Source organism: Gavia stellata, chromosome 1 (genome assembly GCF_030936135.1).
Source record: "Gavia stellata isolate bGavSte3 chromosome 1, bGavSte3.hap2, whole genome shotgun sequence".
Lineage (NCBI taxonomy): Eukaryota > Metazoa > Chordata > Aves > Gaviiformes > Gaviidae > Gavia > Gavia stellata.
In genome coordinates this window covers 102,228,526-102,243,958 of record NC_082594.1, presented here as the reverse complement: position 1 = coordinate 102,243,958, position 15,433 = coordinate 102,228,526, and the positions used below count along the sequence as shown (strand labels likewise).

General features: G+C 45.5%; 1 protein-coding gene across 1 annotated transcript; it reads right to left on the bottom strand.

Moving 5' to 3' along the window:
• Positions 1-9,357: 9,357 nt before the first annotated feature.
• ATP5PO (ATP synthase peripheral stalk subunit OSCP) lies at positions 9,358-12,802 on the bottom strand. Its single transcript, XM_059820321.1, has 7 exons — positions 12,740-12,802; positions 12,490-12,540; positions 12,278-12,388; positions 11,750-11,879; positions 11,522-11,634; positions 9,845-9,931; positions 9,358-9,537 (listed from the first exon to the last, which is right to left on the bottom strand). The coding sequence occupies exons 1-7, from the start codon at positions 12,767-12,769 to the stop codon at positions 9,424-9,426; spliced, it is 636 nt and encodes a 211-aa protein (XP_059676304.1). The 5' UTR covers positions 12,770-12,802; the 3' UTR covers positions 9,358-9,423.
• Between the last annotated feature and the right edge of the window lie 2,631 nt (positions 12,803-15,433).

Genomic DNA, 15,433 nt, shown 5'->3' with positions numbered 1-15,433 from the left:
GATGCGACCAGAAACGGAGTGCGTGTGATGGTGCAGAGTGGGTAACCCCAAAGTAAAAGCCTTGTCATCTGGGCGAATGCCAGGGCTTGTGTATCCATTTAGCTCTACGAATACACACGTATAGGCCCACATCCAGCAAACTTTCCCTGTTTGGCAAAGCACCCAGCTTTAAGCACGCACTTACATCTTGTTTCCCTTAGGCACATGCGTAAGTGCTTTGCTGAGTCTGGACTCGAGAGAGAATAGATCCCTAAGAGTAAAATTCCTCTTTGTTCTGCTTGGACTCATTTTGTTCATGACCTATCATGCATACACTGGTATTTTTGTAAGGACTTAATTTCCGAATGGGAGGTGTCAGCCTGTTTCATTAGCATGTGAGCGTTCTTGTGGAGCCTGTTGTTAGGTTTTGGTGTTCCTTGCATGTCCTTTCAGTACTGGTTTCCACCTTTCCTGTATAGGCGGTGTCCTCTAGCACTACAAGTCTTATTGATTTCCATTAGGAAATTAGGATATATTCATAACGGATAGGTAGATACAGTATGGTAATAAGTGTAAACTGTGCTGGGAAGTGTCTGTGTATTATAATTTCCTACAAGACCACTGTAATGTTTCAAGCAATGGGAAAAAAATGTATGTTGGAGGGACAACAAAGTTTACATTTCATACTTTTCAGAATCGCTTTATTATTTATTTATTGAATATAGTGTAGAATTTTGTATCAGAAATGACAGACATACTTATGTATTTTTTGAAACAGAACAGAGATACACACTTTAGTTAGAAACTTTCAACTGACCACATTTTAGAGGGAGTGTAACTTCCTAGGCATGCATTTGTTTACCACTAACTGGCTGAAAACATGATTAAGAGAACTTTAAGTTTCTATTTTTCAATGTTGTTAAGAAAATTGTTTCAATTAAAATATGTAAATAGTACTAAACCCATGCTTTCCTAATTCCATATCAGTACATTTTATTAAATATAATGTATATGAAAATACACATTGTTGTGGTAGGATAAAAAAAAGTGATAAAATCTATTAATGGAGTAACATTAAATGTCATTGTCTAACCTTTTACTGCTGTCCTAATTTTACTCAGTAGCTGTATATATGGTGAACATTCATTTCAGTGTTTAAAAAGTAGCATCACTTTTCTATGGTCTCATTTCACCAGCATGAATTACAGTAACAACTAAATAGACAAACAGGACAGAAAAGACCATGGGTATGATGCAGAAATCCTGTCCAGGTTTTCGAAGGGAGCCTCAAGGAGCTGCACCTTCCTCTGAGACTCAGCTGGTGTTGGAAGCAGGGGACCCTTAGCTGCAGGGGCTCCCCTCAGGTTGCAACCCTTGTCATGGGCATGTATGATTGCACCGTTTCGGGAATTGTAACAGAACTGAGCACCTTCCCAACAACCATTGTTTGTGATTTCCCGCTTACCCTCGATGCACAGCAATGTTTAACTCCCGTTAATGTCAACAGGAGTTATGCAAACATGATGATGATGAAAGGCTGGCATTCGGCTCACAGATATCTAATGAATTCCTCATAATCGGCCTAATCTTAAAGAGGAAGCTTGTCCTAATCCCTGTGCATTGAGAACAGAATGTGTATATACCCTTAGAGCCAGCCGACTGCACATCAGGATGTCGCTGTTTTCTTGCTTGCTCGCTCTCAGTGCTCTGTAGCATATTAGCACTGTTGGCTTTCCAGACAGAACTGCTTTTCACCAGGGTTAGCTACAGGTTCTTAGAAACCCATTGACACCTGCCTGGTTTTCCCTGTTCAGGAATGCTACACAGTCTCACACATCACTTTGCATTAACTCCGCTGCTGCGTGGGCTGCAGCTTTCTGCTTTTCTACCCACCATAGCTGCATGGACCTCCTGCTCATCCAGGACTTCATGCTGTAAAAGTTCAGGCCTTTTACTGAAAAAAGAGGCTTATTAGCTGTATTCCTACTAGTGCTTTCATAGAGAAAACTGCAAGTTCTCATAGGCTTGTTTAAATACCACCTATGTTCTGAAGAGTTTGGGGAAGAAAGAGGCACACAGCAATACGTAGAAAGTTGGGTATCTCTTCGAGTATTTAAAAAGTCAGCTGGCACTACCACAACGTGCAAAGGTCAGGCCATCCTCTTAAGACTGCCACATGCTGGCTGTCAGGCCCAACTCTGCTAGTCTGTGCTACCGGTATTGAATACCTATGTTTATGTAGACCGTATATTTCAGACTTTGGTTATTGATCTCTGAATATGTTGGTAAAATAGCATACCTTAGCGAACAGGTCCCTTTCCAGCCCCATCAAGATGTGTGTAAACTTTTCCTAATGTTACACAAAACAACCACAACAACAAAATCGAAGCATCTGCTTTGGTAAAATTCATCCTTGTAGAGAGGCTGAGTACAAGGTCTCTCCGTTACTTGTCCTTAAAATGAGGCACTGGTGAGATTGAACTGGTACTCGGGCCACCAGGACTGGCTCTGAAGATGATAGGGTTTCATTTCTACCTTTTAGCAGGCTCTACTTTATTGGAGAAGACATTTTGCTTAGAAGTAATTCTTCAGCATCAACCTCCTTGGCTGGCAATCAAGCTTTTCTAAAAAAAATACTGTGACTTTTTAATGCATTCACTGCCTTCATTGAAACAGTGGTCTTGCTTTGGATGAACTGGGAGAAAAAAACCCTAAGAGAAGAAAGAGCAAAATCTGCAGCTGTGAGAAAACATGCAATGCAAAGAGAGTTGCACTGGTGGTTTGGTTTCCAACCTGTAATTCTGGGAATTGCGTTCTCCCTTTTTAACAAGGAGAATGGTATTCCTCCCTAATGCTTCCTTGGTTTTCAGTCTTGTAGTAGAACTGAGTTAATGGATCAGAAACTGGAATGGAACACCACCACTTTTAGAAATTATTAAAATGACTTTCGAAAGACGGTAGTACCTGGGGACGGGCAGAATGTCAAAGTTCTTGTGGCCTCAGACAGGACAGGATACCTCACAGAGAGGAAAGGAATCTTTTTTTCTTTTCTTTTTTTTGGCGGGGGATTAGTTTAAAATCAGGTCCACAGTCTCACAGTGGAACTTCAATTATCCAGGACCCCAAGCATCCATAATAATAGTAATCATAACAACAGTGATTAATAACAAACCATGTGTTTGTCCTCAGCCTGGGAGAACCACACTGGATTTAGTGCAGCCCTGTGTTTTTATGCAGGAGCTCGCATGCACTTTTTTTATAGAAGTGGAACTTTTTGGTGTTGGTAACAGCCCTTATACTCACCTTCCCAGGACTCACCTTCTGAGATATACCTCTGAGGTGCTTGGGCACTGTGCTGTTTCAAGATGCTTTCACAAGGACGTCATGGGCTTATAAACATCGCTGTCAGGCTCTTTGCTTCCCTGGTGCCATCCAGGCAGCTCTCACGACCATCCAGGAGATACATGGGTACATGCCCTTTCCATACAGGGAATCGGCTGCACCAGCATCAATGTGCCGGTTTTCTGTCTCTCAAAGGACTTGTTTCCCCAGGCTATAGCTGTACAAGGTATTTGCCAGTAATGCCATCATACATCGGCAGGGTGGACGTCTGTCCTTTCACCTGTATCCCTCCCCATTTAGGACCTCTCCATCATTGCTCTGCTTGCAGTAAGAATCAGCCTGGTCTTGTCGATCTGCCTCGAGAGCATTTCCTCCCAGTGGACAGGAGTCAGCCCTTCAGAGATGCCTCTCAGGGAAACCACCTGAGCTCGTTTTCCTCTGCACTTGGTCAGATGTAGCTGGAAGTCATTATGTCCAGGGCAGGTTCAGCTCCCCCCCTTCAGAGGCCCAGCCTGCCACCTGAGCACGCATCCATGCCATCCTTCCCAGCACCGTCAGGCTGGGAGCTCCTGCTGCCCACACTGCAAGTACACAGCCTCCGGTCCATTGCCGTTGGGGTTGAGGCTCATGTTTGAGATCACCCATGTCCCCTCCCAGCCACCTGCTAAGCCTGTTGGCTCCCTCCAAGCCGAACACTGGCTGCATTGCATGAACGAACGCAGCGGGTGACTGGAAAACACATCTCACCTCATCTCACTTCCTTGCTCCATTGTGATTTTGCTTCTGTGTATGTCTTGTGAGTAAACTGTTGCTTCTCTCTTGTATTTAATTAAGTCCTTTGGAAAGCATTGCCCTTTCCTTCCCTTTAACCCTGCTGCTGATGCTCAGCTCTGTTGCTCTCAGTGCTGTTTTAGGGACTTCTTTCCAGGCTTCTCCCTCACAGCTCATCTGGCAGCTGCCATCTCTGCCACAGCCCTCCAACCCCTGGCTCAATGAAGCACATCAGCAGATGCTTAACTTTAAATCATGCCCCAGTTCAGTGCAAAGGAGTATGTAAAGCCAGCTGGGTGCCTACGTGCTTTGCTGGGGATGCATGGAGCAATTCAAAAGGCTTTGAGAATGTAGAGCCTATATTATGAAGTTGGTTCAAGTTCTGTAAGGACTGGAAGATTGCAAGGGAGCATCAAACAAAAAGTCAAGATTAGGATGAAATACAGGAGTAGTTTATAGTCTTTACAGCTGGATCTGTTTTCTTCCTTATCTTCCCGAAAGTGGTTTTAGCCACTAAACTCACCAGAATTGTACTTACCGGGCAAATCATGATTCATATACTTACAGATTGCAACACATTTGGAAGTACTGTAAATTAAAAAATACTAGGCTGACCCAGCCTTGGAAATTCCAAGCACTTTACCAAGTTTAGTGCTGGTAGAAAACCAGTCTGTAAAGCCCCGAGAGGTTGCACAAAGCTGCTGAGTTGACTTGGGCACCTTGAAAGACAGAGCATGTCGCTGAGCTGACACTAAGCCAAATGACTGATAAATTACAGAGCTTTTTTCTAGATGCATTTAATTACTATATATTTTCTCAACATGAGTTTTTATGAGGATTTTTAAATGTTCGTTTTAAGATTTTTTTACCCTTTAAAACAAATAAATCACATTTTGTTACATGCGAGTAGGGTTGAGGGGGGGAAGTATTGTGGATAATGCAGTTTTTCTAATATTATTAAATACATTTTCAAAACTAAGACGTGACAAGTCCAGACTTTTACTGCAACAGTGGTGTCTACTTTCATACTGCTCTGTTTGCCACTGTGTTAGTTCAGTTTGTTCAAATTTAGCAGTCAAACCCCTTGAAACACAGGAAAGCTGGGAATCAGGTTAAATCACCTTAGCTTTGAGGGGTTTGCTCTGTATGTACATTCCACATGTATCCCAGCGTTTGTTTAGCCCAAACACTCTTGTCCTACATGCATATCGATGTATCTATAGTTAAATACATGCTTTTATATCTATATATATATGTGTGATTATTTGTATACATAATATAAAAACCACAGCTATGCTGTTGTTGTCAAATACTGAGTAAATTAACAGAAAAGCATTTATAGGCACCCAGTTTTGTTTCTTCATTTAAATATTTTAAAATAAGACCATCCTTGGGAAATTATTTTTCTGTACATAGGAGGATATATTTAGGACCTAATTTAAAAGAAAAAAGAACTGCAGTAAGAATATGTTAAACTAGCCTAGTCGCTTGATATAGTTGTCAAAGGCTCTGCTGCGACCATAGGTGAATTCCTTGTGCTGCTTGTAAAGATGCAAAAGTGTCACTAATCCTGGATTTAGCAGTCGGTTCTGGGATCTTACTGTGTCGTGTAAGTGAAGGGAGCTGGTGCTTCATCTGAGACCCCCTGTCAGACCTCCAGGCAGCAGCTCCTGCCCACCGCGGTCAGCGCAGGTGAAGGGGAAGGCTGGGATGCAGGAGAGTAGGCGGAAAAGGAAAGAAATAGGGGCAGAGTTAAAAAGTAAGAGCTTGGTGAGCAGCAGGACCTCTGCCTTCCCACCCCCCAGATGTGGGTGGGTGTTCATCAGGTGGATTGGAAGGGAAATCCCTCCCAATTGTGGTTGCTGCTCCATGGTATAACCAATTCTTGCCAGGAGGAAGAGGGAAGGTTGGGTGTGGGACCATAGTGCTGGTCCAGGTGCTTGGCCAACTCGCTGCCTGCTCTCGCTCCTTCTTGCCACGTCTCACTGCATCTTTCAGGCTTTCCTAGGTTTGCACCACCACGGTCACCCCAGGATGGGCTGCTTTTGGGGTGACCAGGCAGCACTGACTGAAAGGTCATGCTGGTGTGGAGGGACCTGCACCAACCCTCCTGAGCTGCATGCATCCCCCCTAGGCAAGGTCCATAGCAAGCCACCACAGCAGGTACGGTGCTCCCCCCACTTCGAGACATCCCGGACCCTCCAGGGAAAAGGGAAAGCCACCTGCTATGGGGCGGGTTTTCCTAGAAGGCTTTGGCTTTGTTAATAGCTTGTGCAGAATTACCCTCAAGTTGCTGAAAAGGAATTTAGATTCCAGCAGCCTTTGCAGGCTCTGTAATGAGTACTTTCTACTTTGTGTTTGTTAAAAAAAAAAATTAAAAAAAAAAAAATAGCCGTAGGGGTTTTTTTTTCAATGTTAATACTTACAATGGGGGAATCCTCCTCCCTGCTGGTGGTGGTGTTACTTTTTAGTGCACTTTCTGCTGCCAAACAAATGGTATCAATTAGTTTCCTTTTTTTTTCTTAAAAAAGGAAGTATTGTACTGTACTATATTCATATGATCCTAAAAATTACAAAGGCATTATAAAATAACTGTTATGTCTTAAGATCTGGCCAAATAGGAAAAAAAGTTACTTTTCTTTTTTTTTTAAAGAAAACAGAATTAATTTGTATTGTTCATTTACATCACACCTAACTATTCTACAGTAAAACATTCATACTGTGAAGTTGGTTTCTTTTGTTGTTTTTTTTAAAAACATTTGTAATAGGTATTATGAATAATTATGAATCAGACACCACTGTTTCTCCTAAGACAATTTCAACTGTATTTCAGTTGCTGTGAATGTGTTGTTTCCTCAGCCACTCTTGGTTAAATAATTCTATTTACAGACACGGTCCAATTAAGCAAAAGTCCTTAAAATGTATTCACCTGTTTGAGGAATTGTGCTGCTTCCCAGACTGCAGGGACCGAGGTGGAAACTGCCAACAAGCTTTTAGGCTGTGCAGTTTGTTTGACACAGATGAGACTGTAGTTGTGCAAGTGAAATTATGCAAGAATAAAGCCAGTTTTTTTTTTAAAGTTTAACTGCGTACTGTTACATTCTTGAGAAGCGCTGAAGAAATGATACTGTGTCAGACACGTTAACCTTCAGGTGAGTATTTTTGACAAAAGACCTACACAAGTATGAGCAAAGTGATAGACCCAGCATCAGGGAAATAACTTACCAGCATTTAATGCCTGACACATGCCACTTTTCATCTCTGTAAGGCATTGTTTGCATTTTTTCCAGATTTAAAATTGAGAGTTGACCAAATCTGTAGTAAGACAGCAAAGGCATATTATCGAAAAATAACAATTCAAAACCCACCCACCCCCAAAAACAACCAAAGGCATCTGCTTAATAGGCCAGGTGCCATTACTTTGCAGACCTTACGTTACACAGGCCCTGCTCTATGGTCAGGCACGCATGCAGCTTGTCCATGACCACCTGTGGCTCTGCTGCCAAAAAATATGGGAAGTCCCATGCTGGTCTCTCCCCTCATTTTTGTTAATAATTACCAAATGTGGCCAGCTGTCCTGAGGGCAACACCCTCTGCATCCTGTTAAGCAGGGGTCCATTTGCCTAGCTCAGCACCCACTAATGCCTGCACCTCGAGGATGTATTCTTTTGCACCTCTTCGGGGCTGTGCCAGCACAACAGGACAGCACTGTAGCCAAAGTGGTTTGTAAATCACAGCCGCTGTAGTGGAGGTGCGATGGGACACATCAGGAAGCTCACCAGCTGTTTGGGCTGCTTTGTCCAGGCCACGTTAATCCAGCTGAGCTGGGGCTGGCACCCCTGCTGCGCAGCACTGAGCTCTGGAAAGCCACATCACTGCAGGTACAGCTCCAGGAGCGGAAAGTGGGGTGCAGGAGGCCCCGTTGCACCACTCACTGCCCCAGGGCCTGCTCGGCCTGCCCCTCTCCAAGGGCCACAGGCCTCCAGCAGCCCCTCTGCTCTGCCTCTGAGCCTCCTGGGGGACCCAAGCATCACCCACCCTCCTCACTCACCCCACAAGGTTCAGCACTCCCTCCCCATCCCCAGCTGAAGCCCACCCTGCTGCTCCCACAGCCTCCAGGACAAGCGCTTCATTCTGCCTCTGGGGTTCCTGGGCCAATTCCAGCCGCCAGTCCCCTGCCCCCAGGAAGGCTGGAGAGAGCTGAGCACAGCCTTTACTTCCCTAACACCCCTTCCAGGCAGGATGCACAGTCAGTGGCCCTGGGCCAGCCCTGGTGGGAAACATACTTCCAACATGAAGTGCCAGAGAAAGCACAGGGCTAAACAGTCTCTCCCCTGCAGGGACTACTTCTGTTTATTAAAAGTGTTCTATAAAAAAATACAAAACCATGGCTAATTAACAGGTTTCAATAATAAATGCAACTAAAATGAGCTAGCGCTACCAGTTCAACACCCCACCACTGCAAGAAGGTTATCCACCCAAAATCTATCCAAAGTTACATCAAACATCACTTCTTGACCAAGAACCAACAGGAAGAAACAGGCATTTTACACTCCTTCACAAGCCTGTCGAAGATTATCTAAACGGAAAACAGAGGCACAGCACCTCAAGACAAAAACAAACTTCAAGGCAGTTACAAATTTGTGCCCAGATGTTAACCGGGAAGCACACAGAGCCAGCCACGACACCACTGCCATAGTGCTCGTTAGCTGTGAACCCCAGTCCTGTTCCAAACGTTTTTGTACTCAGTTTTAAGTTACAAACACCTTAGCCTCTCACTAGTACGCTCTTAGAGGGCAATTTTAGTTTAAGGCATATACAAAACTCTCTCCAACGGTAACAGATGTGGAAGCGAACTGGGCCTGACACAGCATTTGCTGGTGAGAATGCACTGATGACACAACTGTTTTAACAGCCACTATCACACTTAGGAAAGCATCTACCAGTCACAGTTCCAGTGTTCTCACCTTCCACACACAGAAACAGCTCGTGTGGCAGCAGGACTGTTGCACTGCCATCCTGACAATATCCTGAGTGGAAGTTTTCTCTGGAGACTGACAGAACCTCAGCAGCAGTGACCCCATTAATCACCTAATCACCTCCTAGAGCATTACTCTCCATTTCCTTCAGAGCAACATTCACCTGCACTCAGGGTGAACTAGATTTTCAATCTGTGTCATAAAGTGTTCAGTGAAACTCACTGCAGCTTCATCACCTTTCTCCCTCAGTGCTATGTTTCTGAATCAAAATACTTCACACCATCCATTCAAAGAGAAATTATTTTATTGTTTCCATCTGACAGGTTTCATTGTGAATGACAAGGACAGCTTGCTAGACAGTCTCTCTCATGATTTTGGTGAGTTTCTGGATCTTTGACCTTGTTGACATGTCCACGTACTTCTCCCCAATATTGACAATCATGCCACCGAGGATTGACGGATCAGTCTAAAGAAATATTGAACAGAAATTCTATCAGCAAAAATCTGTTAGCTTAGTACACAATTTTTACACTAGTAAGAAAAAAAAGCTTTTAAAAGAGCCCTTTTTAAGATAACTTTGGAATACTGTGACTGCAAAGTTAAGATTTTAGTAATTAAAGCATCCTCAGATCTACAAGAAAGCACAGAACTACATAATATATCAATTGAATTCAGTAAAATGCTATTTTTCTTTTGTGTTAAAGATCAGAGACACAGAAGCCCAGCTTAACATGAACTTGATGAATTTATTTACAAATCAAAAAAATCCAGACCTTGGTCTCCAGCTTTAAAACCTCTCCCTTAGCCAAGAATCCACTCAGAGCACTTTTTAGCTCAGTAAGGCTGGCATCATCCAAGGGCTGAAAAATACGAACAGAAGACAATGAAGGACTTGAAAATATTCAAATGATATAACGAAAACCCAAATTTTCTATTCAGATTCTTCTAAAGACAGACACTTCCACCAGGAAGGCAGATTAAGCAGCCTTCTCAAACAGAAATAACCAAAGGACAGCACAGAAACAGCAGTTACTTTGTGCCCTCCTAATTTCACAAAACATTTTGTTATTTGTAAACATATTCCCAGCAAAAGTTCAATGCTGACATCTTCAGAGAGCAAGCATCAGAAATCTATGCTTGCCAAAGTAAGCACTTGACGGAAAACCTTGAGATCTGCCTCACAGCAGTGTCCAGGCTGTACAAAGAAAGGTTAATTTTGCTGCTTCTAACAATTAAGGTCATCAACTTAAGAAGAAACATGGTTTCATGTACAGCACTGGGCAGTGGCTGAGGACACTGACAGTGAGCTCCCAGCCCTGCTGCAGGCCTGCAGAATGCTCCTGGCAAAGTACCCCCCTCTCCATCACCATGGAAGAACTCTGCATCCCTGTGGGAGACACACTGTGAATTTGTCCTTGCTAGACCTACAAGTCACTCGGATACCACCCAAAAGGGACTTCACTGAAGAGCGGTGGCTTTGTGTTACTGGCAATTTAAATAATTTCTATTTAATAGCTAACAGTTTGAGAGCCAAAAGAAACTAACAACAACAACAAAAAAGCAGCAGAAAAGTAACTTTACATATGAAATATTTAGGAAAACTGATGGAAAGGTTTGCACAGACTTGTGAGTCCTCATGTCCCTGAAGGCTACCAACTAGACTGACAATCTGTGCTCATGGCCTGCAGGGAGCCAGCTAATCTGAAGTGGATCAATCTCTTTATTTAGTCCAGGTAGGCAGTTCACTGTAGCCCTACCCAAGGGCTATAGATTCACATTATATACCTAGCTGGCCAGCTTCCTGCTCTAACAGACTCGGGCATGGATCCATTAATGAAGAAGTTACTGAAGTGCCAGAACCACTGTGCCTCCAGCCTGATGTTTACAGCTCACAGAGACACCATCTTCCCTCTCACCTTCCTGAGCACCAGCCAGACTTTCCTGTCTGCTACTTTTGAAAAAGTCTTCCTACAGTTTCGGAGTTGGCCACTTGTCCTGATTACTGCAAGTGGTGAACTAGGTAGCTACTCCCCGTGAAGCACAGCACCAAGCACCACAGGCATTCTCACTCCTACCAGGTATCTGCCTTGCTCTAGCTAATAGGTCATCTGTAAGTTCTGACCTGATCTGTACAATCCTGATGACAGAAATAAGAACAGGGGCAGTTGTATCTGCAGACCAGGCTGACTTTTATCAGCCACTGGGTTTACGCACAGGAAAGAAAGATGTTACCTGTTAAGCTGAAATGGGAGGAACAGGTTTAATTTTTGACTAATAATTGTTGGGTATCAAAAAACTATTTGCAGAAAGACTTTCATCTTGGTACAAGTGAGGTATGTCCTAACTACTCATATAGCAAGTACTTTAGCTTAGTTTTGCTCTCTATAGTTTAAGAAGCTTGTCTTTTATACCACTACCTGTTAAGCTCTATCTAGAGGTTCCTAACTCACCTGTGCAGTGGTAACTGTGCACAGCACTTCTCCTCTGTATGCGCTCATGATCTTCCCAAACGCAGAAACGATGTCTGGAGTGTTACGCAAGCGACCATTTTCAGCAAGCAAATCTGGAGACGTAGATGTATTGAAAGGGTTTAAAGCACCCGCTAGAAGCAGATTTGTTTAGCTACCAGTAAAAACAAGAAGCCTCAAATGTTTTTCAGAATTCAAATGGTTACTCACTCATCAGGTTGACAATAATAGGGGACATCTTCTCTTTTGCTAAAGCATCGTTCACAGCTTTTTGTTTAACTGCGCTCTTGGTATGAGGGTTCATAATAACACTGGATAGCTTGGGGTCCTTCAAAAGAGTCTAAGAGCATACATAAACAACACGATAAAGACCAGTCTTCCAGGCACCACAAGGCCTAACTGGACCACCCAAAGCAGGGTGGTCATACATAGTCATTCACTGAGCAAGAATAAAGGGGTCAGAAGGAGATGGAAAGTGAAATGGTAGCTCCAGGTATAGCTCATTTACAGTATGTTTCTTTTAGAGCTGATGCTCCTCCTCCTCCTGTATCGCTTCCAAGCAGCTTAACACTGGGGGTGCAGTACAGACAGCAGGCACACCAGGCCAGCTGTAAGTAGGAGTCCCACAGTGTGCAAAAGCTGGGCCCACCTCCCTCCTAATTAGAAGCAGCAGGCGAGCCCCACCGCCGCCAAACCCCTGGGCGAGCTTAGGCAAACGCGGCCTGGAGAATGCCTTACCCACACTCGGCTCAGCTCCTTCTCTACCTGGTCCAGCTTCTTCTGCTTGGTGGCAGCGGAGTACAGAGCGGTGGCATAGCGCCCTTCCAGCCCGTACACCTGGATGGGGGGCTGGGGACGAGAGAGGGGGCGGGCGATGAGAGCGGCCCCGAGCCGGGGAGCCGGCAGCTGCCCGCCGTTGGCCCCGCGGGTGACCCCCCTGCCCGCCTCACCTTGACCAGCTTGGAGACCGGCCTCGCCGCCGACGTGCTCAGCTGCCGCACCTGCGGGGCGCATAACGGCCGCCATCGACAAGCGCCTCAGGGACGAGGCTGCGCGCCGACGGGGCGGAGGTTCAAGACCCCGCGCGGGCGCGGGAGGTGGGGGAGCACGCACATGAAACACACCATTTCCCGCTCCCCACCCACCCCCCCGCCCCAACACCTCATGAGGGCCTCAGGGGCGCCGTCTCCGCAACTTCACCTTCAGGGAGAACCCCGCCACCGCCGCCATCTTCACCGGCCGCCGCTCGAGGTCACAGCTGAGCCCGGTCCCCGAGGTGAGGCAGCGCGCAGGCGCAGCGGCAGCCACCGCCCCCAGCCCTACTCTACCCGCCGTCCTTTTCTGCCGCGGGGCACACTGGGAAAGTTAGTTCTTCGGGGCAGCCCCTTCCCGCCGCGCCGCGCGCTGCCTGCTGGGGGCTGCAGTTCCTGAGCGCGGGCAGGGCGGGCGGCCCCCGCCTCCCCTCACACCCATCGCCCTGCCCGCTGTCCTTCTCCCCAGCGCCCTCCGAGCAACCCGGCCAGGTCCGGCGGGCAGCTGGGGCGAAAGCCGAGCGCTGAGGCGCCCCAGCCGCCCGGCAAGCCCGAGGGGCGAGGCCAGGCCCCGCCGGCAGGCTGCTGCGCACCGATGCTCCTCCCGTGGGAAAGCGCTGCTTGGCGCCGGTGGGGCGGGCTGCGCTTGGCCCGCGGGTGAAGAAAACGGGAGTGGGGTCCCTGTACCACCACTGCCCTGCCCGGGCTGCAGCTCCAGCTGAAAAGTCCACCTCGTTGCCCCTTCTCACACCCTGGTCCTGAAGGTGGCTTTCCTCGGACGGAGTCTGGTGGTGCAGGTCTCCCGAGAGGGCCAGAGTGACCAGGGCAATGGCTCCCCTTGGGTGCCTCGCCCTGGCTTCTGGCTGTGCTGCATATGCAGGGTTACACGCAGGCCCTCAGCTGGCCATGCATGCGTTTGTGGCTTTGCAGGTGGAGGGCCATGGGATGGGAAGAGTGGTCCGGCCCACAGGGGCTGCTTGGGGGCCTTGGAATTGCTGTAACAGGGTGCAGTGACCTACCACCCTGTCTCATGTTCCTGTAAGGGTTCTGTAACGCACGCACCCACCCATGCACATCCCTCCATTCAGATGCACCAGGAGAGCAAGCGTCACACGAGTTCTTTAACAGAGAAAACATCAGCTGTGCTTCCCTCACAGATATTTCTGCTGAGTGAAACTACCTCTGAAATGCAATGAGCTATTTCCTCTCCTCGGATAAACTAGATCCAGACGTCTCCTGGGGCAAAGACACAATCTTCCAGGTAAAGCATAAGGTAGGCAGCTCTGACTGTGTTAGTGTCCCTGTGTGACCTTGAGCAACTCACTCAGATCCTGCCTACTACTGAACTATCTTGAATGGTTAAACTCTTTCTCTCCCTAATTCTTCCATCTTTTCTATAAGAGAAGGTAAAACGCTTGCCTGCCTCGCAGAGCTGTTACCAAGTTTGAGTAATTATTTTCTGCGGTGTGAGTAGCTCAGATGGGCGGTGCTATTGAAATACAAAGCATGGCATTAATGAAAAGCATGCTGCCTGACGTCTGCAGGGCAGATCTTAAACACTAGATGTTGCTGTTGCTACAAATTGAAAGCGAAGTGATTGCTTCAGCTACGTCCAAACCAGAGAATTAGAATAATGCTCTTTAGGAAATACAGTCTGAATAAAAGAGCTGGTCTACCATCCCACCAGAACTAAGACAGTATCACTAACAGGCTTTACTCAGGATGTCGGAATTTAGTTCCCTCTTCTATCCCTGGCTGTATTTGTTGTGGTAGTATTCAAAGGCACAGGAATAGTCTGTGACACCTTAAAGCCAGACATAACACTATGCTTCTTGATAATTCTAACTACAGTACTGAGAAAAGCATATCTAAAATGTAGGAAAAATATTTGGTTTTCTTTAGCAAAAATAATATAATATAATATTTTGTGATAATATGCATGCACTGAAGTTTTGGAATGGTGCAGAGAATGAATTTATTTGAAGTGGTGTCCTGTATCCCAAATTTTATTACTGTAATTCTGAAACACTCCGTGATCTTGTAGCATTTTAATACACAGAAATCTGGCTTGTTGAGGCCAGTCAAATCACTGAGAGCTGAGGGGACTTTAATGAACTAGAGATTCGGTCAAATCTTGGTAGTGCTTTCAAGAATTAGAATCAGAGCAAGTCTCACAGGTTAATTTTAGGCAAGTAAAACCCCACAGGCAATAAACAGTTTGTACCTTTAATACCTTAGACTGGAAGGAATATTTGAATCCTGGTAAAGCCTGTTCTGGTATTTGGATATCTGCTATTATAATGGATTCCTCCATCATCATTATATGGGAGTTTTTAGGAGTTTTTTTTCTCCTACAAAGCAATTAAACTCCCCATACTGCCAGTTCCTCATAATTTACCTCTGTCCCTGGTTTCAATTTGGTCACTCAGTGAACACTTGAACATTTACAAGCTCTTCCACGAGTAACACCGGTAAGAACATTCACTTGTGGGTCTGCCACTTTACTGCTTGTAGGATTGTAACCTTAAAGTACTCAGTCTTTGTAAATATGGGCGTGATATTATTAACATCACATTTTTCTGCTGTTGAGACAGATTAGAACTGAAATCATGCAAATTATATTTTATTTTCCTTTTATTTGAGGAATCTTGAAAATAATTGGTCTGAATTTAGATACATTTAAACACACCCTTGTGCTTATATTGAAGACACACAGCCACAGAGTTCACTGTAATCAGCACTTTTATGTCTCTAGAAAGAATGTGATGATTCTTCAACCGTGGTAGTGGTAGGGATGTGTTTTGATGAGGGCCCAGCTGCGAGAGGTGTCATAAAACTTGTAGCAAGTCTTAGACCATTCCAC

What these genes read in the sequence shown, in the direction of transcription:
- ATP5PO (XM_059820321.1), bottom strand. Translation starts at nt 12,769, where the DNA reads ATGGCGGCGGTGGCGGGGTTCTCCCTGAAG. An exon ending in TGGCGGGGTTCTCCCTGAAG is followed by an intron (nt 12,541 to 12,739) that starts GTGAAGTTGCGG and finishes TGCGCCCCGCAG; the next exon opens with GTGCGGCAGCTGAGCACGTC. An exon ending in CGGTCTCCAAGCTGGTCAAG is followed by an intron (nt 12,389 to 12,489) that starts GTGAGGCGGGCA and finishes TCTCGTCCCCAG; the next exon opens with CCCCCCATCCAGGTGTACGG.